General features: G+C 43.0%; 1 protein-coding gene across 1 annotated transcript; it reads right to left on the reverse strand.

Annotated features, from left to right (window-relative positions):
- Positions 1 to 1,238: 1,238 nt before the first annotated feature.
- On the reverse strand, positions 1,239 to 21,544 carry LOC311047223 (sodium- and chloride-dependent GABA transporter 2-like; the record flags this gene model as incomplete). Its single annotated transcript, XM_084059869.1, has 14 exons — positions 1,239 to 1,403; positions 2,498 to 2,668; positions 3,590 to 3,690; positions 4,307 to 4,409; positions 5,198 to 5,335; positions 7,636 to 7,748; positions 8,234 to 8,358; positions 9,168 to 9,271; positions 14,028 to 14,162; positions 14,961 to 15,093; positions 15,479 to 15,569; positions 16,443 to 16,583; positions 20,690 to 20,824; positions 21,427 to 21,544. The coding sequence occupies 14 exons, from the start codon at positions 21,542 to 21,544 to the stop codon at positions 1,239 to 1,241; spliced, it is 1,773 nt and encodes a 590-aa protein (XP_083915995.1).
- Positions 21,545 to 26,469: the final 4,925 nt, after the last annotated feature.

Consider the following 26,469-nt stretch of genomic DNA (forward strand, 5'->3'; position numbering starts at 1 on the left):
AGTATACTGTATAAATAATAGAAAATACACAATATGCCCCTCTTTCTAATAAGACACACATGTAACTGGCTTTTATTCAAGTGAAATTCTATGATCTGTCCATCCATACCGTTAGAAACAATGAATCTATACATTTTACAACATGTCACACAATTCTAGAGATAAAGACAAAAAAAAAAGCTTCCTCAGAAAGCAGACGTGATAGTGTACATTCTCAGCCACTGTCAAAACACAATGGACTATACGCTCATTAAAAAATAAAATAAAAAGTCTATGTGAGTCCGCCACTGGTGAATGAGAAATCGACCTAACCATTCCAGTTTAAATTCTGTTCAGCTGAGGGAGCAGACATGTCGACAAGCTCTCCTGTGGAAGGATGGCAATCTGGCAAAATACCAGGGACCATCTTGAGTGTGTGTACCCTACAAAGGAAAACACCAGAACTAATAACTGGTGCCGTTTTCCCGATAGAACCAAGGAAAGTCTTTAAGAATGAAAGAGAGGCGTTCTATGACAGGCATGCCCCATTGGCCACTGAAACAGGAAGTTTGATGGAATGCATTTGAAATATATGAGAGCCGGCTGGATAAGCAAATGAACAGACAACATTTTTGAATGAGTCAGATGATACGTTCAGGAAAATAAAAGAATACATATTGTATCACACTATCATTTTATTGAGCTGTCTAAAAAGCATAGAGACGGTTTCTGGCTGGGCAGTATGAGCTCGTGATAACAGCTCAAACAATCAGAACCTTCCTCTGTGCTCTTTAAGATACCTCAATAAAAAATATATTTTGTGCACTTAGAAAAACAAGACAGCAGGAAACAATGTGTGATATGTCTTCTTTTATACTCCTGAATTGTTTTTGCTTTTTTGCAAGGGTCGCAATCGTTCAGAAATATTGTTTATTCCTAAGCTTGTCCTTCCGGCACTCATTGACTTTAATGCGTTCCATCAAACCTCCAGCTCCAGTTTGCCTCCTAGTGCGACAAAATCTGCCGGCTGGCATTTGCCGGATCAAGAAAGTGACGTAGATGTCCTTTCTTTCTTCACATGTCCTTGGATACCAACAGAACCAGACAGCACAGCTCTGGTGTCTGTGTCTTGCTCCTGTTTCACCACAGTGGCTAGTGAGGTATTATTAAGCACGAAGTTGAAGATGTTGAGGCTGGGCGAGTGGCCCCTATATGACCCCTGGGGAAAGCCCCGATTTCAACCGCCATGCAGGCCTTAATTAACAGTGCGATTCCGATTCCTCAACGGGGAAGTATCCGTCCTTGGTGGGGGGCGCTTTCTGACACAGACTGTCGCCATCCGCGACAAAGATGGCCGTCATCTTGTCCTGCTCTCTCTTGGTCTTGGGGAGGTCGGTGGAGGGAGTAGTCAGGAAGACAAGACGCTGTACATACAGAGACACGACAGTGGACAGACAGGGAACAGTGGACACACAGAGGGGAATGGGGAAGAAGGGTTTCAGTGGTGAAAACCTGAGGCATGGTGAGTTACGTATTGTTGTGCATCAGTGATCAAGTAATCAAACCCTATACAGTATGTATGCTGTATGCTTCGTTGACTGGGGTCCCCCAGGAGTCTGTACTTGGCCCCCTCCTTTTCTCCCTCTACACCAAATCACGTTGCTGAAAAGAGCCGATCTACTACAAGCTTTTAACAACTTGTGAACTATTTTCGCTAGATGTTCAGCTATTAAGGCCCAGACAGTGACGCTAGAATAGTGACGCTATAGGGTTCAGATGGTTAATGGTTAAGTCTGTAGAAAAACAGTTGTTTTCAATGGTAGCTGGTTTGTCGTGGAGCAGGGCATTTATAAGCGGAGCTGCAGTGGGTGGAGTGGGTGACAGGCACCCATGACCAACAATACAGAAAATCCCCTAGAATATAGCTTGCTTAACAATAACATATACCTTTATAACATTTACTTAACAGCGACGTATGTTGAATAATATATGTCGAATAAATATGTTAATATGCTAGCTAATTTTCCCTAAAAATGTGCACACTGATTGCTCTTTAGCAGACAAAAACATACAGGTAAATCATAAATAAGCACCGCACTGGACTATCACAGAGATCCATCTCTCATAGCTGGCTCTCTTATTAAGAAGACAAAGACGTACATCTGTGATCTTTTAACTGCCTGAGATAATCCAGCAGGGCCTTATTGACGGTACCAAAGTCTCGCCTTGTCACAAAGGGCGACCAGGCTTTTGCTGTTCGGGCCCCTCAGCTGTGGAACTCACTGCCTGGGGACCTCAGGCAGGGAAACTCAGTGTACTCCTTCAAATCTCTTCTAAAAACGTACCTCTATCGCATAGCTTTTTCTTAAATCATGAACTGTTGTACTATTTATGTACTATTTATGCAATAAAAATCTCTGATTTTTATTGTAGCCTGATTTTTATTGTAACTGTTATAGTAAAGCACTTTGCAACTTGTTTTTGAAAGGTGCTATGTAAATAAAGTTATTAGTATTACCTCTCTTAAGGTCCCAGGGGTGGAGTAGAGTTTCAAGGCCACCCACAGGGGCACACAGAGAATGGAAGAGAAGGCCAGGATCCAGCCCAGACCATAGCCCCACCATGGGTACACATACTCATTGTTGTACTTCAGAGGAGTGTACTTGATCAAGGAGAAGGCAAAGGTTCCCTGAACACACATACAAAACAAACACACGCACACGCACACAGACAGTGACAATGTGTTTGTCCAGTATAAACCAGTGATTCTCAACCTTTTTCATTTCAATGACCCCTAGTTTGATATGCATTAGGACACAGACCCGCATTTGATACCACTTTAATTTTTAATGTATTTATTTGTATTCTTATTTTTTACCTCTGGGACCCCGATCTACACTGTACAATGTGTATTTAACTCTGAGAGTGTACAAATGCTCAGAGTTACAGATGCGTAAGGTTACATTTGTACTCTCTCAGAGTTACAGACCCACCTGGTGGTCCCTAGACCTGACACTGAGAACCAGTGGTATAAACCTTAAATTCCATAGAAAGAAGAGGAAGTCTGCACACTGTTGACGCTCCAGCGACCACAACTTTATTTAAGGCTCACAGCACACAACGTTTCGTCCCCTTCGGGTCTTCATCAGGTATAGACCCGAAGGGGTCGAAACGTTGTGTGCTGTGAGCCTTAAATAAAATTGTGGTCGCTGGAGCGTCAACAGTGTGCGGACTTCCTCTTCTTTCTGTGGTGTGTATTTTTGAGTCCAGCACCTGCACATTTTTACGGAGATGTGCGTGCTTCCCTTTTTTGTTATAAACCTTAAATTCCTCAGAAATGTCACCCCAAAAATGATTATAAAACCACCCCACACCCCCAGAACCCTCAGCTTAACCACTTTGCTCGTCTTAAGTCTAAACATTATTATTATTATTATTTATTTTTTATGATACAGATATTTATTTGACTTAACAGCTTTGGCTGGAGAGTGAAATACAGTTTGTAGTCATTCATTAGTAAAGGAATTGTGATCACCCACCAGGGGGTGCTATCACTTCACTATGAGGGAGGAATGGCAGACTGTTTCTAATGAGAATGAATGGGACTCACAAAGCACGTAGCTGGGGTGAAGAAAAGCCAACAGTATTTGATGACAGAGCTGGGCCGATAGCCAATCATGTCCTCGATGTTGTCATAGAAACGATCAGCACCTAGAATCAGGGAGAAGTACCGGGTAGAAAAACAATCAATAGTACTTATATGTGGCTTGTGTAAATAAAGGCTTTCGACACATGCACTCCTATAGTCTCAAAAACTCACCATATATTCAAGCAATATGTATTTGTGTTATTTTTATGCTATGTTGATGAATTGAATACATAGGACCACAATGGAAACAAGTCCCCAGGACTTTTTTGCGTTATCCTTTTAGCCCAGGGGTCTTCAACAGGGGGTCCGGGACCCCTAGAGGGTTCTCAGAGTTACGACAGGGGGTCCGCCAAATCTTTGTGTGACATGATTCTTTTTTTTTTTACGTGCACTTGAACCCTAGCATCCCTTTTCTGAGGAGAACTTTAGCCAAAAATTGCAGATCTACGGCTATTTTTGGCAAAGAGTTGTAGGTGTAGAGGGAAAAAAGAGCAGCAGAAGTTTATCTGAAACACAATTTTATTCAATATAGAGGGGGTCCCTGCTTCATCTCTCTCTCAGCTAGGGGGTCCCTGGCCTGAAAACGTTGAAGACCCCTGTTTTAGCCTAAATGTCTGACTGTTACATTTCTGAGTATTTATTCAAACAATGAAAATGCAAATAGTCCCAAAAACTCACCATAGATCCAAGCAATGCAAATAGTCTCGAAAAACGCCACGAAGAGCAGGCACATCCCGCTAGCCGCGTAGTAGTCAAACAGCTGGAAGACGTACATTCCTCCCTGTGAGGAGAGACGTGAGTTAACAGAAACACTTTCAACCTGGCTTTCCTTATTTTGGCCATGTGATTATAGGTGAACATAATAAGTAGTAGCAAAATCAGTTACAGAATCAGAATCAGCTTTATTGTCACATCACTGGTTTACAGATGTAAAGAAGTGGATGACATTTGTTTTAGCATCATCATTTTTGTTGTTTTCCAGACGAGGAGAAGAAAAAGGGGGGAGAGGGAGAGCATGGAGTAAGAAATCAAACATTAAATATGCATGTCATGGAGAATATTACATCTAAAGACACATTATACATATACACATAGGCATACAGGCATACGGCTAGGTTGGTGACCAAAGGAGATCGGGCCTTTGCCATAAAGGCCCCCAGACTCTGGAACAGCCTACCAGAGGAACTTAGGTTAACCAGATCATTAACGAGTTTTAAATCCCTTTTAAAACCCCATTTCTACAGAATGGCCTTTTTAATCTTGTTCGTTATTGCTCTGTTCTATTGTAAACTTAATATATCACTGTTATTGCATTATTGCATTGTTGTTGTTTGATTGCTTTTATTAATTCTTCAAGCACATTGTAACATTGTTTTAAAATGTGTTTTTTTTATGTATTAGTATACAAGATAGAGTAGAGGTAAGAAGGTGGAAACAGATCGGTAGGTCCACATATAGCGGCACTTACTGTACAGTATGTGCATGACATACTGGTGCCAAAAGATTAAGCTGCGGTGATCCAGCCCTTGTTACTACGGTAGGCCTCCTATAGGGGGCGGTGTGACTTACCTGGGTGAGCATGATGAGACCAAAGAGGAAGGAGATCAACGCTACAGCCAGGATGAACAGCTCTCTGCGGTTCTTCCTGCGGAAGGTGGAGGGGTACATGTCCACCATGGCCGTCACCAGACTCTCCACACACACAAACTAATGCAGGGACAGAAAGAGAGAACAATATCATTAAAGTTCACTCAAGTTTAAAGCTGACTTAACCCATTAAGACCGGGAACGCATCTGTGTGTCATTTTTAGATTTATTTGGCTATTCAAAACTAGCAGATCTACAAGCTCATAGCGCGGCACCGAGTGCCACGCTATGAGCTTGTAGATCTGCTGTATTTTTTTAAAATCTTGAAAATTTGTCCATTTGCCGTTTGTTGTGTCTCCTCTCCCATTTCCCATTTGCGGCTGTACTTTAAAAATGTCAATAAAATATCCAATCAATCAAAAATAGAGATGTGTGCGTGTGTGTGCGCGTGTGCGCGTGCGTGTGTGCGTGCGTGTGTGTGTGTGTGTGTGTGTACTGTGCACGTGCGTGCAGTATTGGTTTTTGGCGGTGGTGTGACATGTTTACGGACCGCGTGCCAAAAAAAGGGCACAATTAGTACAACAATGTGTTCAGCCTCCTCAGTAATTAGTCGCTGGTCTGTGAGGCAGAGACAGTGAGTTCCTTCTGTGTCCTTATTTCAACCCTGTGTGGAGGCTCTTTCCCTCATCCACCACAATTATACTCATACGCTCTAGAATTTTCAATTTGAAAAAAAAATAAAAAAAATAAAAAAATAAATAAAAATAAAATAAAATAAAATATATCATTTGCATATTGATACTGTGTGTAACATTTATTTAGTAGTCCCTTTTCCTGCCATTTTCATAATTTTTCAACAGACAAATTCATAGAGATAAACTCAAATATTTGAGATAATCTATATATTGTGATCAGGATTTTGTAATAATTATGACAGGCCTAATCTAACCTCTGTCCTCCCTGAGTAGCCTACCCATGAACTTGTCTTTAGTAAGTCACGTGATGTTAAGTCACGTGATGTGACGTTTCTCTTTCACCTTACAGGCTGTATGTATGAGCCACTGACCTCCTGACCAGTGACATGCCCCCAAAGAGGCCATGTCTGTTTTGGAGGTAGACAGGTGGTCCAAACATGCTGCACAAAATCATAGCTAACTCTATAACATTATCATCATTGGGAAGCACACTAATGACATTGTTTAACCCACTTAGACCTGAGGTCTAAATAGAATGCAAACGCACGTTGCTATATCAGTGGTGCTCAAACTTTTTCATGTCAAGGACCCCCAAAATTATATGTATTTGGCCACGGACCCCCATCTCAAAATAATTTGTAATAGGGACCCCCCAGAAGCAAAGATTTGAGTCAAAAATGTCCCCTTTAAAAATATATACAGTATATTTAAATCAGATAAGAAATTAAAAGAAATAGCAGATCTACAAGTTCATTTTTGAATAGCCAAAGTATAAAATATGGATAAAGCGGTTACACAGATGCCTCCCCGGTTTGAATCGGTTAAAAAAGAGAACATCCCTGAATCTTCAAAATAGCCGATCTCCAAGCTCACAACTGAGCTTGTCTCTTGGCTATTTTCGTGCAAGTATAGGGCTTAATTAAGTGGTTGACATGTCTAAAACAAAATACGCGTGCATGTGTGGGGGGTCTCAGCTTTGTCAGATGTAAGAACGCGGCTCCAAGGAAGGAACAACGCACTCTCGGCCATACCGGTCCCCCCCGATGTTCCCTCGTGTCAGTTCCCTCACCCAACAGGGCCCCCAGGCCCCTGTTGGGTGGGTGTCAGCGGGCTCTGGCCCACCTGTAGTGCACACTTCGTTCCCTCTCTCTCTCTCCTGCCAGACCACCTGCAAACATTCACCTGCACAATACAAGCAGTCAGGACGGCTTACTCACAGCCTTGGGCCACGTTGCCAAGTTCTCAAGCCTTTTAGTTCAAGCCTTGTTTCCATCATTCTGACTCACGCTCTGTTCTCTAAGTCAGAGGTTCCCAACCTTTTTTTTTTCCTTACAAAGCTCAGACCCCCCACACTTGTGAAAGTGGTAAAAAAAAAGAATCTAACACATCGAATGCATATTAATAACAATACTGATGTGGTCAAAAAAAGTCAAACAATGAGGTAAGTACTTGTATAGCGTTGCTGTCGTGCAGAAACCTCTTATCTCCATATTTTAACTTTTTGTGTAGATCAATGCCCTATTTGATCATACTACAGCGTCACAACGCATTTTGAGCTTGTAGATCTGCTACAGTACGTTTGCTATTTTTGAATTTGAATCCTGAAAAGTAACAGTTTTGGACATACAAGGTTTCCACCCGACAGAGATGATATATAGACAGTATGGGTGTTGCTGTAATATGGATGTATTTGTGCTGTACGTGTCAGAGTTTATAGGATCTCACTTGACTGTCCAGTCCCAGGAAACAGATCATGATAAAGAAGCAGACCGCCCAGAAGGGAGAGAACGGCATCATGGTCACGGCACGCGGATAGGCTATGAAGGCCAGGCCGGGACCTGCATGGTAATCAAAGAGAACACACCGTTTGATTGGATCAAATGGCCATCAGAGCTGAAACGATCCCTTATTTTCTTAGTGAGTACTCTGTTGATTCATCTTTTCGATTAATCAAATGATTGAGAAGCGTTTTAGTTTTTTTTATATATTAAAATAAATATCAACTAATCAATGAAGTCCTATTTTTTATTATGGTGTTGTGCAAAAAATATATATATATACATAGTGAAAATAGCCAATCTACAAGCTCACAACACTCACAACAAGCTTGTAGATCTGCAATTTTCAGTATTTTTTTGTTTTAGAAGAAAAAAATATATGATTTCCAGCTATAATGCCATGCGATTATGAATTGATTATTTTATAAAATCAACAAGAACAATAATAATCTATTAAATCGATTAGTTCGATTAAATGTTGCACCATATGATATCAAATTAAAATTCAGCTTCCTTTGTTGGTCAATGGTACACCTTGGACTCACCGGATTCAGCCACTTCTTTTATGGGCACGTTCTGTTCGTAGGACATGAAACCCAGGATGGAAAAGATGGCAAAACCTGCCACAAAACTGGTCCCACTGTTCAGGAAACACAGCGACAGGCAGTCCCTAGGAACAGCAACATAGAACGGAGGTATACATACTGTATAAGAAGATATAACGAGTGTCTGGTATGGTGACCAAATGGTTACCCCTCCAACTAACAGTGGTAGAATACATACTCAGATCAGTTATTCCAGTAAAGGAAGCAATACCACATTGTAGAAATACTCTGTTATGAGTAAAGGTCCTGTATTCAAATGTTGGCTCACAACACGTCACATTGCAACGTGTTGTTTTGATTGATTGATTGGATATTTTATTAGGCAAAAAATGTAAACAGCACAATAGGCTCTATGCACAGCAGCCATATTGGACAGAAATTGGGCCCCTTCCTTGCTTCCTTCACAGGTGTTACCAATGACACTAATGAAGGCTCTGTTCCAGTTAGTGTAGCACAGTGGTTCTCAGACTTTTTAATTTCAAGGACCCCCATAAGAGTTACACCCTCTCAAGGAACCATGAGGGTCCCTGGACCACACTTTGAGACCCACTAGTGTTTCCAGTGAGCCAACATGCACAATATCAGCACCCTGACTCTGTTTGACCAGAATGGAACAGAGCCTTCATTAGTATCATTGGTAACACCTGTGAAGGAAGTAAGAAGAGGCCCAATTTTTCATAGAGCCTATTACATTTATAATACTTTGTCTAAAAGGTCTGTCCAAAAAAGTCCTTGCGGTCTTGTTTCCATTGGGGTTTTCCATTGGTTGTGAGCTTGTACATCTGCTATTTTTGGACGTTGAGGTTCAAGTGGTACAGTAGCACTTGAGCAAATGTACTTTGTTACTTTCCAGCAGTGATATATATATACTGACCTGTAGCAGTTGTTGTTGTACTTGTTGTAGCTCCCCAGGGCCGTCAGGCAGCCCAGACAAATGGCGTAGGAGAAGAAGATCTGAGTCCCTGCATCCATCCACACCTTAAGTTCACAGAGGAAACAAAACAACATGAACGGCTGTTCTTAGATAGACTTGAGAAAAGTGACATCTCATATTAGTGTATGTCATAGTCCTTGTCACATGACTCCAGAAGTGCATTTGCATTTTTGAAAGGCAGTTATGATATTGGCCATGATGGCTTTTATTTGGCCACCTCTGCTCTTATCAGACAGCAAAATAGCAAGAGGGGAAGTGCTAATTTAGTGTGTGTGTGTGTGTGTGTGTGTGTGTGTGTGTGTGTGTGTGTGTGTGTGTGTGTGTGTGTGTGTGTGTGTGTGTGTGTGTGTGTGTGTGTGTGTGTGTGTGTGTGTGTGTGTGTGTGTTTTTCTTTTTTATCACATTGCTTAATTACTCTCCGCCAGGAGAGTATTGTTATCACTGCGTTTTCACTTTCTAAACATGACACACCGATTGGTCAAGCCTCACGTGACACGTGAAATACTGTGATCTGATTGGCTAGTGACGCCACCGGGCCTATATATACATGGCATCACTCTGACAGTGTCTCCGCCACTGTCAGAGTGAGGTAAGACGGGAACCATGAAATGGCTGCATGGCTGATACATAATTGGCAGATAGGACAGATAGGACATTTATATAGACAGGAGGGATATGACATAGGACACTTATACAGACAGGAGGGATAGGACACTCACACAGACAGAACGGAAGAGGACACTTACCCAGACAGGTTGGATAGGACACTTACATATACAAGAGGGATAGCAACCTATAAATACATGTGTCACTGTGATAAGCCAGATTCCAATACCGAAAATCCGGCCACTAGCTCACTCCCAGACCTTCGAACCGGAAGTAGTCAAGTAGTCACGGTCCAATTGTTCCTATCTGTCTTATTGGACAGATAGGACAGATAGGACACTTATATAGACAGGAGGGATATGACACTTACATAGACAGGACGGATAGGACAGGAGGGATAGGACACTTACACAGAATGAACACTTACATAGACAGGACGGATAGGACAGGAGGGATAGGACACTTACACAGAATGAACACTTACATAGACAGGACGGATAGGACAGGAGGGATAGGACACTTACACAGAATGAACACTTACATAGACAGGACGGATAGGACAGGAGGGATAGGACACTTACACAGAATGAACGGAAGAGGACACTTACCCAGACAGGATGGATAGGACACTTACATATACAAGAGGGATAGCGACCTTCGCGACCTTCGAACCAACACAAGTCTTCTGGCGGAGAGTTGTGCTCCGAGGAGCACTTTTTCTAGTTGCTTTTTTTACAGACAAGTCTAGCCCAACAACACCACAAAAAGTAATTTAGTTGTGAGCCTATTCACCTTAAGTGGTCCATAATCCACTGGTGAATAATAGGCCTATATTCTTTTGTTGTTGGTGTAGCCAGTAGCCACTTGAGCTAACTCCTTCAAATGAAATACAAAAAAGTTACCTTACTTGACCCCATGCATTCAATTTTATTATAGTGCCAAATCACAACAAGTTGTCTCAAGACTCTTTACATAAAAAGAAGAAGAGACCCGACATTGTCCCAACCTGAGCGTGCAATTTTTGCGACAGCGGCAACCGCAAACTCCCCCTTAACCCATTAAACCGGGAATGCATCTGTGTAACCACTTAAACCATTATTTTATACTTTGGCTATTCAAAAATAGCAGATCTACAAGCTCATAGCTATGAGCTTGTAGATCTGCTATTTTTGAAAAATCATGAACATTTTTGCAAATCTTTGAATCTATATTTGAATATACATTTTTTACTCAAATCTTTGCTTCTGGGGTGTCCCTGGAACAACTTATTTTGAGACGGGGGTCTGTGGCCAAATACTGTACATATAATTTTGGGGGCCCTTGACATGAAAAAGTTTGAGAACCACTGATTATAGCAACATATGTTTTTTCAAAAAACTGTTGGGATTTAGAAGACATTTGTACTGTAGAACCCCCAGAAGCAAAGATTTGAGTTAAAAATGTCCGCTTTCAAAAATATATATACAGTATTCAAAGATTTAAAATAAAATAGCCGATCTAGAAGCTCATAGCGCGGCACTCGGTGCCGTGCTATGAGCTTGTAGATCTGCTATTTTTGAATAGCCAAAGTATACAAATCTAAAATGGTCTTAATGGGTTATCTGTAAGAAACGTCAGGCAGACCCTGTCTCTCATCGCGGACAATTACAAAGCCCTGTCCGTGTCTCAAATGCCTGCAAACTCCTGATCCCAGAGACTCAAACTGGTGCTGTGAACAATGCCGGGCCTGGTAAAGCCTATTCTCTATCCTCATCTTGCCTGACGGCATCAAGTGCACTACTTTCCCAGCCAGAATTTGGGACGCCAGTGTGGAGTTCCAAACTTGAATGAGGGCTCTCTTTGTTGTCGAAATGTGGGGTAAAGTGCTCCCAGAGAGCCGGGGCCATGTTTTAGATCAGTGGTTCCCAACCTTTTCTGGATCGGGGCCCGCTCTTAAAGTCTCGGAAACGCGTTCGCGGAGCCCACCCATCCGACCACTTAACCATTCGTGGTTGCCGTGTTAAGTGGTCAGATGGGTGGGGTTGTGTCGCGTGCGTTTTCAGATCATGTTTATTTTTAATGATCAATCAATTTTGATCTGGCTTGGATCAATAGACCATATTCACACGGCGGCCATATTGCTATTAAGTTAATGAAGTGCCACCCTGGTTGCCACGGCGTAAAATTCTAAAATGGCCACCATGTAAATATGGTCAATAGAACTAGCATTGTATACTTTAAGCTCTTATTTATTCGTATCACTATGAGAACACATTTTTCAAGGTTTTAAAGAAACAAATACCCTTTTTTACATATACCTGTATACATTTTAAATATTTATGTTATTTTATCATTACAACTGTGACAACTGCAATATCCTTTATCCTATTGGTTCTCAAAGTGGGGTCCGGGGACCCCCAGGGGTCATTTTAACCACAGTATCCACTTATATGTTGGCTATTCAAAAACAGCAGATGTACAGCCGTGCTGCGAGCTTGTACATCTGCTGTTTTTGAAAAACAATTGGAAGAATATCGAAAATGTTTGTAACATTTTGTAAAAACGTGCTTATTTGTTTTTCACGAATCTTCTCTTCTGGGGGTCCCTGTCACAAAACCTTTTCAGATGGAGGTCCGCGGCCAAATATATATCAATTTGGCACGTAAAAGTTTGAGAACTAGCAGTAGTTCAACTACTGCTATATCCTGGCCATGGTCCACGGGTTGGGAATGGCCGGGCCAGCCAGCGACACGGACACAAGGCCACAACACCATCAACAACACAGAGACAGCTGCTCCCAAGACACGACTATAGGGCTGTCACAACACTTTAGTTTTTTTTACCCCTTTTTCTCCCTAATTTAGTCGTTATACCAATAGGCTGTATTCACAGCAGCCATATTATCACTTCCTTCACAGGTGTTACCAATGATACTAATGAAGGCTCTGTTCCATTTAGTGTAGCACAGTGGTTTCCACGACCCCCATAACTCTGAGAGTGTACAAATGGAACCAAATGGACCCGTAAGGGGCCATTTGGAAGCCCATGAGGGTCCCAGGACCCCAACTTTAGACCCACTGGTGTAGCAGAGTGTTTCCAGTGGGCGAACATGCACAATATCAGCACCCTGACTCTGTTTGACCAGAATGGAACAGAGCCTTCATTAGTATAATTGGTAACACCTGTAAATGTCTTCATAACATGGCTGCTGTGAATAGAGCCTATTAATTCCTCCCCACACACATTCCTGTGATGCCACTGCTGTATGTCCTCCCCCATCGGGAGGACATAGAGGCTTCGTCCTATACTCCTCCCGCCCAACACTCCTTGCTGACAGGTGCCGCCCCCCAGCCCGTAGGAATACGTGCGGTGACAATTATCACCCTCCCCGCCTGGGATTCCCTCGCCCGAACACGGGGCAAACTGTGTTCGTACAGAAGCTCGACAAAGCCGGATGCACCACGGTGGATTCGAACCCACAACCTCCGTGGTGGTGGGCAGGCAGCACCACTGCACCACCCGAGAGCCTCATTTTACTTGATTCATTGTCATAAAAAATATTTGCCCTTCTGTTTTGCGGCCTTGTAAACAGAAATCGTACCGGCAGGGGCGCCGATTTATGATTTTGCCGGTGGGTGCTCACCAGAAAAAAAAGAAAGCGGTGTCATTCGAAAGGTGCGTTCGTGCGCCCGTTTCTGGAACCAGTTGTAGCAAAACTATTAGAGCTGAATGGAAGTGCAAAACGCGTTCCTCTGATACAAATATGTTTCCTATAACACTGGTACAAAGATGTTCACATGTTCAATTACGCGCGGTATCAGACCAGCCCGGTCTGACTGCGTGTCATGCATCCTGCGCAGTGCGCACGTTACAAAGCATTTTAACCGTCCGACCGGCACATTCCCAGTGGGTGCTCGCTGCATGTCTCCCGTGGGTGCGTGAGCTCCCTAGCACCCACAGGAACGGCGCCTACATGGCTGATATGTTACTTTTCAGGATTCAAATCCAAAAGCATCAAAAGTAGCAGATCCGCAAGCTCGAAACGCGCCGCGTTTCGAGCTTGCGGATCTGCTACTTTTGATACTTCTTTGTGACGCTGTAGTATGATCAAGTAGGGCGTTAATTTACGAGAAAACAAAAAGTAAAAATACGGAGATAAGAGGTTTCTGCCCGACATCAACGATACACAAAGAAATGAGTGACAATGAGCGCTACCTGTGGGTCAGCCAGTCGGCTCAGGTCAGGGTAGAGGTAGAACTGGATTCCTAAGGAGGCTCCAGGCAGGGTTACTCCTCTGACCAGCAGGATGAGCAGCATGGCATACGGAAACGTAGCGGTGAAGTAAACCACCTGAGGAGCACGCACGCACACACACACATGCACACGCACACACACGCACGAACGCGCACATGAACACGCACGCGCACACACACACACACACACACACACACACGCGCGCGCGCGCGCGCACACACACACACACACACACACACACACACACACACACACACACACACACACACACACACACACACACACACAAAAGAAGTGTTGGGTGACAATTATTTTCTTCCTACAAGAAGCTCCATTATTTGTAGTTTACAGGAAAGGGAAGAATAAGAGAGAGATATAAGAGCACCGTGACAAATAAATAAATAAATATACCTATACATGTAGTCCATGTGAAGGAAAGTAGTCTACATAGGTAAAGTAAATGGTGCATTTATATAGCGCTTTTATCCAAAGCGCTGTACATTGATTGTGCCATTAACCCATTCACACACACATTCATAAACCGAGGACACCATGCAAGGCACCAACCTGCTCATCGGGAGCAATTAGGGGTTCAGCGTCTTGCTAAAGGACACTTTGACACTAACTCTAGGGGAGCTCAAGTTCAATGGACAGGTGGCGCCATCTTTTGGGAGGTATTCAGCTATTACTTTCAATGGTGTGATGTCACATTCTCTTTCTAAATAGGTAAAAAAAAGAGGAGACACAGGAAGCACCGCCTGCACATGAGCTCTTCATGCCCCTTGTGTGATTGTGCATGCACTGTGTGCTTCTGTGTTTCTGTGTTTTTATCTTCACTTCAACACCTTATCCTTAACCTTTAGTCTCCTTCAGAATGACCGTGGACATTGATACCTTTCCAGTTGACTTGACTCCCTTCCAGATGCAGAAGTAGCATACGACCCAGGCCACAGCCAGACACAGGACCAGGTCATAGTTCAGAGATCCCATCTGGTCAATACCCGGAGATATCCTCAGCACCCTCCGCCTGGAGGCACACGGAAATGTTAATTAATAGTTACTGTGTAGATTCTGATTATTATTACAAATACAAAACATACACTAACTAAGTGGGACATTCTGCATAATGAGTACTTAGAGTACCGGTACTTTAAGTATATTTTGATGACAATGCTTTTGTACTTTTACTCAAGTGAATTTATAATACCGGACTTTTACTTGTAACAGAGTATTGTGGTATTGATACTTTTACTTAAGTAATAAATGTGAGTACTTTTTCCACCACTGCCGACTGTAGGAACGTACATTTTCTGCAGTTTAACTTTCTTTGGTTTATTTTTGTGGGGGGACACACTCAGAGACAGTTTCCTTGGGTGACAGACAGACAGACAGCTGTGAGAACAGACTCTTACTCCCAGAACTCGGTGACAGGAGAGGTGCTGGTGTTGTCACGCTGCACACTGACGCCGCTGCTGTTCCTCCTTTGAAACTCCAGGCAGGAATCTTGAAAGGAGGAGAGGGAGACAACAAGGCATTCATTCATTCATGTGCTGAAATCCTGGGCCGTCTCAAAGGCTCTCCAAGGGGGGAAAAAAGACCAGTGTGAGAAACAATGTCACAACCAGTTTGGAGTGAAGAGATGGAGAAGTTATGCTTGCTTTTAAAGGTGCTGCAACTCCTGCAAGTGATATTTTTTGGTTAAAACAAAAAGTTAAAGCTCTATTCTAATTGCTATAGAGTATTTTTTTTTTTCCCCCAGACACTTTCCCCGTCTCTCCAGCTCCAACAAAACATTCTCAGGTGGGTTGCCAAAAAACCCAATCAGGAGAAAGAACCCATTTATCAGCTTCAATTTTACAGTGTTCCAGTTACATATATTGGACTCGCTATTCTTCTATGGAGAAATGTATCCTGTGGTTGGGTAGAGTATAGGTCCACTACTGGCAGGCAAATGGTATTGCATTTAGCTCAAAAGCATTGGTTCTCAATGTGGGGTCCGGGGAACCCCAGGGGTCCTTGCGGGGGTACCAGGGGGTCCCCAGCAAAATGTGGTAATAAGCGTCACAATCATCACAATCAAAAATAGCAGATCTACAAGCTCATAGCACAGCACCGAGTGCCGTGCTATGAGCTTCTAGATCTGCTATTTTAGAAATAAATAAAAAATGTGTGCAAATCTTTAAATATTTCTTTAAAAAAGCCGATCATTTTTTACACAAATCTTTGCTTCTGGGGGTCCCTGGCACAACACATTTTCAGGTGGGGGTCCGCGGCCACATACATCAATTTGGGGGTCCTTGGCACAAAGAAGTTTGAGAACCACTGCTCAAAAGGACAAGTGCTTTTTATTAAGGTCAGTAAAGTGGTTTAAACAACCTGTATTCCATGTGTTGTTGCATGAGGCCCAGGGCAGGTCCCAGGTGAAGGAGTGTGACAGGTAGAAGAGGGCCCAGGCCAGCACTATGATGTAATAGATGTTCAGCAGACCCACGATCACCTGGGTGGCATAACCCAAACCTGCAATATACACCAGAAAAACACAACCCAAACCTGTAATATACACCAGAAAAAAATATAACCCAAACTTGCAATATACATACCTGCAGTATACACCAGAAGAACATAAATTTAAAAAAGTTTCACTGCAGAGCCTCCCCCGAGTTCCGGCAGAGTAGTTCTGGAGAAGCGGACTGATTAGCCCTGTCTTTCCCTATGACCGTGGGTAGACCTGGGACGTAAGTCGGGGCTTGATCAACCCCGGCTGGTTCACCTGGGCGAGGGTGTTTGTTGCGAGACCCGAAGCACCCTATGACCCCAGGCTACAACACTGATGATACGTCCCAGGTGCATCCATGTGATGTATTCTTTATAGAGTGTTTTAAAGTGAAATACCCCTTTAAGTAAAACATCTCAGTACTTCTTCTACTACTGGTCTTGAGACAAGACATGAAAATGTGTTCATTTATTAATTTCATTCGTTCATTTATTTATTCATTCATATCTTACTGGACTCTTTCCCATGCTGTCTGGTTTATGTGTGGATGCAGCTACTGTATGTATCTCGCGGGGCAACGAGTGAAAGAAGTGTTGGATGCTAGCCAACGTTGGGAGGATGCCAGCCACCACAATATGCAACTCCCACTCCTGTGTGCCATGCATACATACTACAGCGCACACACACACACACACACACACACACAAACACACACGCACACACACACGCACACGTACGCACACGCACACGCACACGTACACACACACACACACACACACACACACACACACACACACACACACACACACACACACACACACACACAATGTTTTGCTCCCGTGAGTCTGTCTGTCTGTCTGTCTGTCTGAGTGTCAGGCAACTAATCTCAGGCACATCTGGACCAATCGGCGTGAAGCTTTGCAGGCACATTCCAAGCAGTGGTGTAATGTAACTAAGTACATTTACTCAAGTACTGTACTTAAGTAAAACTTTTAGGTACTTTTACTTTACTGGAGTACTTCCAATTGTCTATACTTTTGTTTCTACTCCACTACATCCCAGAGGTAAATATTGTACTTTTACTCCACTACAATTATTTGAAAGTGTAGTTACTAGTTACTTTGCAGATATAAATGATTACATTATAAAACATACATTAACCACTTTAGCTCTGTTTTATACCTAGGCTATTTGAAAATAGCTGATCTACAAGCTCTCAACGCGTCGCGTTGTAAGCTTGTAGATCTGCTATTTTCAAACATTTTAGTACTTTTACTTTTGGTACTTTAAGTACATTTTGATACCAATCCTTTTGTACTTTAAAGTTTGCCTATAATGACTTGCCCAGAATAGGGACACTTGTCAGGATCTGTGTCTCTGAATCTTATTATGTAGTATCGTTCCTATTGTTTATTGTTCTCCTTGTACTTTTATTGTGTAGTATTGTTCCTAGTGTTTCCTGTCTGCCCTAGTGTTTGCTACCTGTCTCGTCTCTCCTCCCTGTGATTAGTTATGTTCTCCACCTGTGTCCTGTTGTGCCCCAGCCAATCCCTGTGTTGATTTGTCTTTGTGTTCACCTGTGTCTTGTTAGTCCTGTGTCTATTTAAGAACTGTGTTTGTGTGTGCTCTTCACTAGGTTATTAGTTATTGTCATCTGTGAGTTTGTCTGTCCAGTTCTGTCTACATGTCATTAGTTTAGTGTTTCCCAGTATAGTTTAGTTTCCGAGTTGTCTTTGTGTTTCCAGTTCTTTATTCTTAATAAATATCCTTTAATTAGACCACTCTGCCTCTGTCTTGTCGCTTCTGCGCTTGGGTCCAACAATCTTGTCTCACTCCGTGACAACACTAGGTTGAAAGTGGTTAACTGTGTGAAAAAGATCAAAGGTCAAGGTAGAAAATGACGTAAGTGGCCATATCTCAGGAAGAGAGAGAACTAGATAGAGAGAACTAGATATCGCCTCTGTCTGGTGGAAACCTCATTGCTGTATGTCTGAAATTCAAAAATATCCAAAGTAGCAGATCTGCAAGCTCAAAACGCTTGCAGATCTGCTACTTTTGATACTTGTGTGTGACGCTGTAGTATGATCAAGTAGGGCGTTAATTTACCAAAAAAAACACAAAGCTAAAATATGGAGATAAGAGGTTTCTGGCCGACAGCATCGATACGTTGCCATTGGTGGAGAGTAACCTAAGTACATTTACTGGAGATTCTCTTCTCACTGGCTATATAGCACAAGGTCCTCATATGATTACGAGCCAAAGAACAACTTTCAGGGCTTTTTAGCACCATTTCTGTTTAGAGTGTATTAGCACAGTATTAGAAAGAAATTACACAATACCAAGTTGATTGGTAAAAATCAAATTAGATTCATTAGTTATAAAATAAAGGGATCCAAAGCACTCTAATAGGGGGGAGGTTAAAAGTCTTTATTAATAAACAGGGCTTTTTCAAATTGACAATGTGAAAGACAGAAATGTTTAAACAGGTTGCTTTACAAAACAAACATCACGAGGAACACATACTATTTGAGATCACAACAGTCGGCGGTGTCTCCACCTACTGCCAGCCGAAACCCAGCATAGAGGGTTTGGGTGAAAGTGGTGTGAACTGTGTGGATGAGAGTCATGGTGTCAGAGACACTGTAGAAGGACAGTGTACCTGCACAGTGATCCAGGTACACTCCCACTCTGGAGGACACACCGCCGCCTGCTGCTGGGAGTTTAGTTTCAACGCCTCCGTGTCTGAAAACATAACCTCCAGCACGACACAGTAAAGACCAGGAATTGTCGCTGAATCCAAATCCACTTTCAGTAAAGGATCCGGCCCTGCTGATATTCGAATATGAGACTGCTGTATTAACAATGTGTCCCCTCCACTCGACCTCCCAGTAGCACCGTCCGGCCAGACCCTCTCTACTCAGAACCTGACCCAATCCAATGAATCTCATGGGGTGATATGGATGTGGCTGGCATTGGTACGTCACTGATACTTTTCTGTTGCCTTTCGAGAGACGCAGGCATCTGTCCGCTGTGTTCAGATCCAGTGTGATTGCGCACGCGTACTGCAGGAACTCGGCTCTGGTCAGGGGTTCTGGTTCAGGGGGAACAGCTTGGAGTCCTCCCGCCTTCAGGCTCTCCACCACCTCGGCCAACATGGTGTTTCTACTCAGAACCGGTCTGGGCGCGAAGGTCCGTCTGCACAGTGGACATGCGAACTGGCCAGGATGGTTCCAGTATCCATCGATGCACAGGCTGCAGTTGTTGTGTCCACATGGTAAGCTTACTGGATCATTCAGTAGATCCAGACATATGGTGCAACAGAAATGCAGAGGGTCCAGCTGAACTTGCAGCATAATTTTCTTGTTGACTGTGACAAACAGAATAGTCCCCTCCAGGTGTCTTTAATTACTGTTGATTACACCTCTTGGCTGTGGGGGGGCGTGAACAAACTATCTTTGATTGACAGCATTCCTGTCAGTGTTGTTGCACCAAACTGGGCCTCTTCCTTTACAGGTCTTACCAATTATACTAATAAGCCTCTGTTCCATTAAGTAGCACAGTGACTCTCAAACTTTTTAATTTCAAGGACCCCCATAACTCTGAGAGTCTACACATGGAACCAAATGGACCCTTACAGGTCCATTTGTTTCCATTTGTACACTCAGAGTTATACCTGTAAGCGGCCACTTGGAACCCTCTTGAGAAACCATGAGGGTACCTGTACCACACTTTGAGACCCACTGATGTAGCAGAGTGTTTCAATTGTGACTGCTACTGGTCAAACCTTCCTCATGTCGCCAGTTGACAAACAGTAGAAAATAGTACATTTAGATCGTTTTTTTTTGTTTTTTGTTTTTTTTCTTCATATTAACACAGTTCGAATGTTGAAGAAGGTTTGTATTGCAAAAGATAGTCATTTTAGAATCATTAAATGGTTACATTTGTATGGCAAAGCTAAATGCACAATATCAGAACCCTGACTCTGTTTGACCAGAATGGAACAGAGCCTTCATTAGTGTAATTGGTAAGACCTGTGAAGGAAGGAATGGGCTCATTTTTCTTCCAATATGGCTAGCCTACTGTACATAGAGCCTATTTACTTTGCTTATTATCATTCTTATTATCTTACCTTCAAACAGAGGGCAGATCTTCCTCCAGCATGTGACGCCTCCCTCACTGGTGAACTGACCCAGGGACGTCTCCAGGAAGAACACAGGGATGCCACACGCAAACAGGAAGATCAGGTACGGGATAAAGAAGGCACCTGGTTAGGAGGAGACAGCTTTTCATTGCTTTCAAATGTACAATTGAAGGTGGTGTATATTAGTTAATATATTTTTTGGTTAAAACAAAAACGTTTTTTGTTAAAAGGTTAAAGCTCTATATTTCTGATCAACTATAGAGTGTTTGTTCAGTAACAGGGGTCTCCCCCGTCTCTCCAGCTCTTTAGTAAACAGAAAATACATTTTCAGGTGGGTTGCCAATTTCTCAGGAGAGGGAACCCGTTTTTCAGCTTTAATTTTATAGTGTTCCACTTCCAATTTGGTCTGCTCATTTTGTTTCTGCTTTTGTCTCGTCACTTCCAATTTCAATTTCTCTCTCTCTGATTGGATGAACTTGGTATCCTAACCTGAAAATGTAAAAAGAAGAAGAAAAAAACATTCCACCTTTAACCATTCCAGCGACCCTGTTCTGGGCATAATAGCTAGGCATTCAGCCAAAATAGCAGATCTACAATTGATCTTGTAGATCTGCTATTTACTGCAAGGAGTTTTGGTGTAGAGGGGGGGAAAAAAGGAGGCGGCCAAGGACAGACCCCCCGGGGGACTCTGATATAAACTACAATAACCTTGTTGTCATTCTCACCTCCTCCGTTTTTGTAGCACAGGTAGGGGAAGCGCCAGACGTTGCCCAGACCTATGATCTCTCCAGCCACTGATAAGACAAACTCTATCTTGTTGCCCCACTGGCCTCGCTCCGTCATCTTCTGCTCTGTGCTGTCCGGCCCCGCGTCCCGGGGCCCGGCGGCGTCCATCTTGGACAGGTTGTCCACCTCGCCTGCATCTCCTGCACATGGGTAAAAATGCAGAGAAAATGTTCACATAAATGCAAATACACTGTGACAAAAAAAAAAAAAAAAACTTAAAGGTGTGGGGACCAAAATGAATAAATAAATGAAGGTATGAATGAGAGAGTAGGGGAGAGCAGGGGTGGAAAAAGTAACTACGTACATTTACTCAAGTACTGTTACTAAAGTACAAATTCAAGGTAGGGTATTTTCAGCCGTTAAAGATTGTACTTTTTACTCCACTTCTATTATTTGAAAACTTCCCCTATGCCCTATTTCATACTATTTTATACTATAGCCAATCTACAAGCTTAGAACACACCGTGATGCGAGGTGTTGTGAGCTTGTCGATCTGCTATTTTTGAAAGCTTTTGTCACACTGTGACTTAGGACTTCTTTTTAATTTACATGATACTGATTTTAACATGCTACTATTTTCAGGCTTGTTTGTGCTTTTAAAATGACTCCTTGAACATTAGCATAATAATATAAAGAGCTTCACACAGCATCAACAACAAAAACAAAACAGAAATTGTGTGAGAAACAACAAAAGAGTATAAATAGGATAATAAGGACGATAAAAAGGTATCGCCTGTCCAATGCCATTTGATTGGTTATCGGCACACACAGACACAAAGTGTAATTCCGTCCACCTCTGGTTCGCCAGCGGGCGAGAGAAAAGGGTGTGCGAGAAACATAATAAAAGAAGCATAAAAAGATAAGAGCACAACAATAGACTGTAATCAGGTAGTAAAAAAAAGTCTATAAAAGGGAAAAAAAACACTGAATGTGATAACCTGATTTCATTTCATGTCATAGTCCATGGAGGGGCACCTTGTGGTTGTTAGCACTGGGATATGTGTCTCAGAGATCCGAGACTGCAACACATTACAAAAAACATCTGTTGGATTGGAAGCTCTTGAATTCGCTCGGTTCTCCCGAGATAGATGAACTACAGACACACGCACAGACGGACAGACGGACAGAGATTGTGTGCATTTATAGTAGGATTTACTTCATGATGTTTTAACTCTACACCAAATCACTTTGTTGTTCACCTATTTTCTCAGAATATTCACCTTTTATGACATGGCCAGAATAGGGAAGCCAGTTCATGTGGTTAGCATCTGCTGGTGAGGAAGTGAAGACTCTTCATCACTTTTGGCATTGCACCTCATGGCGTCCCTGTTTGTTGATATCACGTTCCCATGGTTACACATGTTTCCAATTGGAGTATGGAACTCCATATTTGGGCAAAACTGATCGACATTTGAGGAGCTTGTTCTAAAAGATTACACACAGTGTGAGGGGCTTAGACATTACTGGTTGTTAGTTAAACGGTTTTAAGTTGTTTTTATGATATATTTCCTGTAGTGTGTAGAAATGGCCTCTGCCAGCGTTCTCCTGTCTGAAGAGCAGTTCCTGTGTTCTATCTGTATGGATGTGTTCACTGATCCAGTCGCCACTCCATGTGGACACGACTACTGCAAAGCCTGCATCACCCATTACTGGGACACTGATGTGTGTCAGTGTCCACTATGTAACGAAACCTTCCATCTGAGACCAAAAGTATCTGTCAATACCTTTATTTCTGAGATGGTTCAGGAGTCAAACATTGAAAGAAGAGTATGAAAGAAAGACAGTGGCTGAAATTCAGCAGATGATCCAGGAGCGACAACTGAAGATTCAGGAGGTCAAACACTCGGTAGAGCTCAGCAGGAAAGATGCTGACACGGAGATAGCGGACAGTGTGCAGGGCTTTACTGCTCTGATCAGCTGTATTGAGAGAGGCCAGGCTGAGGTCATTGATGTGATTCAAGAGAAGCAGAAAACAACAGAGAAACAGGCTGATGGCTTCATTAAAGAGCTGCGACAGGAAATCACTCAGTTAGAGAAGAGAAGCTCTGAGCTGAAGCAGCTCTCTCAAACTGAAGACCACCCCCAACTCCTCCAGAACTTCACATCCATCAACACCCCTCCACCCACCAAGGACTGGGCAAAGGTCAATGTCCATCTGTTACGACCCACCGGGTCTACGGGAGCAGGAACGCAACAAGGCAAGATGTTTCAAGTCAGACTTACATTTTTATTCATAATAATCAAAGTGTGGGTACAATCAGTGCAAAATAATGAATAACGGTGCTGCCAGTGCAAAATGAGTGATCAGGGCGCGGACAGGAACCAAATCTAAGAAACAAATATAATCAAAAGGTCACTTTCCTAAACACTGATATAACCCCCAACTAACTTAGTAATAAACATCAATAAAAGAACGTTAAAAGAACTACCTGTTTGCTGAAGCGCTCCCCACCAATCCTGTGGTAATCTGCATAGGATCAAACGAAGAACGAGGACGAGGACAAAGACGGGCGCGCACGCACACTATAACATAAACACATAACACAGATCCCTACACTAACACTCCTAGCACTCTTATCCGTAACACCATCCGTCTTCATGTGTGGGGAATGTGAGGACAGCTGTGGCTCAGCTGGAGAAGAAACTCAGTCAAGAGATGGAGAAGAAGCTGTGTAATGTTGAGCTAAGGAGGGTCAAGCAATATGCAGTGGATGTGACTCTGGACCCTGATACAGCACACCGCAAACTCATCCTGTCTGAGGATGTAAAACAAATCCATTATGGAAACAACGTTGTCTGGGAGATTGTTCGATCTCCCAGACAACAGAGAGAGATTCTCTGACTGGGTCAGTGTTGGAAGGTTTTACTATGAGGTTCAGATTAAAATAATGACTGACTGGCATTTAGGAGTGACCAGAGAGCCCATCACTAAGAAGGAAATAATCTGTATGAGTCCCAACAAAGGTTGCTGGTCTATACGGTTGAGGAATGGCAATGAGTACAAGGCTTGTGCTGACCCTTCTGTCCTCCTCCCTGTAAGAGATAAGGTCCAAAAAGTGGGAGTATTTGTGGATTATGAGGAGGGTCTGGTCTCCTTTTATGATGTGGAGGCCAGAGTTCATCTACTCTTTCACTGGCTGCACCTTCACTGAGAAACTCTGTCCATTCTTCGCTGTGCAGCGCATCGTGAGAGGTGAGCTTCCCCCAGGCCCAGGCTATACACAAGAAGAGGCGAAGGCTGAGGGACATATCAGTATCATGAGGGACATTTACCACCCCAGCCATGGTCTGTTCAATCCGCAGCTGCATCCACTGCTAGGCAAACGATACAGGAGCAATAGGAGCAATACCACCAGACTCCTGAACAGTTTCTATCTAGCAGCTATTAGACCGCTGAACAAGAGCTAAGCCTGCTGGCACTGCACAGGCTGAACTGAACTGTGTTTTAAATGGACTCTCTCTAGGTCGTCCTCAGACGAGTACGTCCACTTATGTTAATGTGGGACGTCCTCGTGACCGGTCCCAGGTGTTGGTTCCCACACAGATGTTCACTCTTGCTGATGTTAAGTACCGCACGCAACATTCTGGTGTAGCACCCGTCTAGAGACTTCTGCAAGGTTGGTTTCAGGGTCCAGCATTGGCTGCGATATAGGAGAACAGACTCTACTCGTTGCATAGAAGAACCCGAGTTTGATTTATCTGGAGAGGCTGGAGTTCCATACACTGGCCATGCCGTTCCTCAACTGAGGAAGGCACTTGCATGGAGGGCCATGCAAGTGCCTTCCTTCATCAGTTGAGTTGACCCATGAGCCATGATTCTCAAAACAGGTTTAAAAATCACACCCTGTGTGAAGGAAGCGGTGCCTTTGATGAGCCCCGTATTGATGTTGTCATCAATATTTGTTTATGGGACAGACACACTCCCGGACAGACACCCGGACACCCGGACAGACACACGGACACCCGGACACACACCCGGACAGACACACGGACACACAGACAAAGTCAGATATAGAGCGGTTGGCACCGCTAAAAACACATCAATATAAAACAAAATAAACTAGAAAAAGTGCTCCTCGGAGCACAAGTCTCCGCCAGCAGACTTGTGTTGGGAATGTTGGGAATGTTCTAATTCTTATGTTCTAAGAATTAGAACATGTTCTCTTATGTTCTAATTCTTACAAAAAATCCGTCCTGTCTGTATAAGTGTCCTATCCGTCGTGTCTGTATAAGTGTCCTATACGTCCTGTCTGTATAAGTGTCCTATCCGTCCTGTCTATGTAAGTGTCCTATCCGTCCTGTCTGTGTAAGTGCCCTTATCTGTCCTGTCTGTGTAAGTGTCCTATCCAATTGTTACAGTATCCGCCATTTCTCAGCCATTTAGTGATTATTCCTGTCTTACCTCATTTTGAAAGAGGCAAAGACTCTTTCAAAGTGACACATATATTTATAGCCCGTTATATGTCACTAGCCAATCAGATCACACTATTTCACCGTATTGTCAAGTGTCACGTGAGGCTCGACCAATGTTTGCTTGGCTGACGGAAAGTGAAAACAAACTCTCCTGGCGGAGACAATAAATAAAATAAACAGTTGAAAACCCAATCATTAAAGGACATCGCAATAAGGACACAACATGACTTTTTTTTTTTAAATTCTCAAGAGAGGGCACAACGTCCAGGAGTAGGCTATTCCACAGCCGGGGGGACTCATCTGTTGTCTGTATATGAGAAGTAGGTTCTGGACAACCAGAACTGACTGATTCACACCGGGCGCCTCACTACCTCGGGTCCTTGCCGATAAATACCTCGCTGAGTTTGAAGTGGGTCGGTCAGATGGTTCTCGTGCAACGTTATTATAGTTAACTAAAACTAATGAAATAACAAAAAATATAATTGAAAAATTAAAAAAAACATTTTAGTTAACTAAAATAAAAATAAAAACGAGGCTTTACAAAAAAGAAACGATAACTAACTGAAACG

This window comes from Gymnoscopelus microlampas, assembly GCF_963454915.1.
Source record: "Gymnoscopelus microlampas genome assembly, chromosome: 6".
Taxonomy (NCBI): Eukaryota; Metazoa; Chordata; class Actinopteri; order Myctophiformes; family Myctophidae; genus Gymnoscopelus; species Gymnoscopelus microlampas.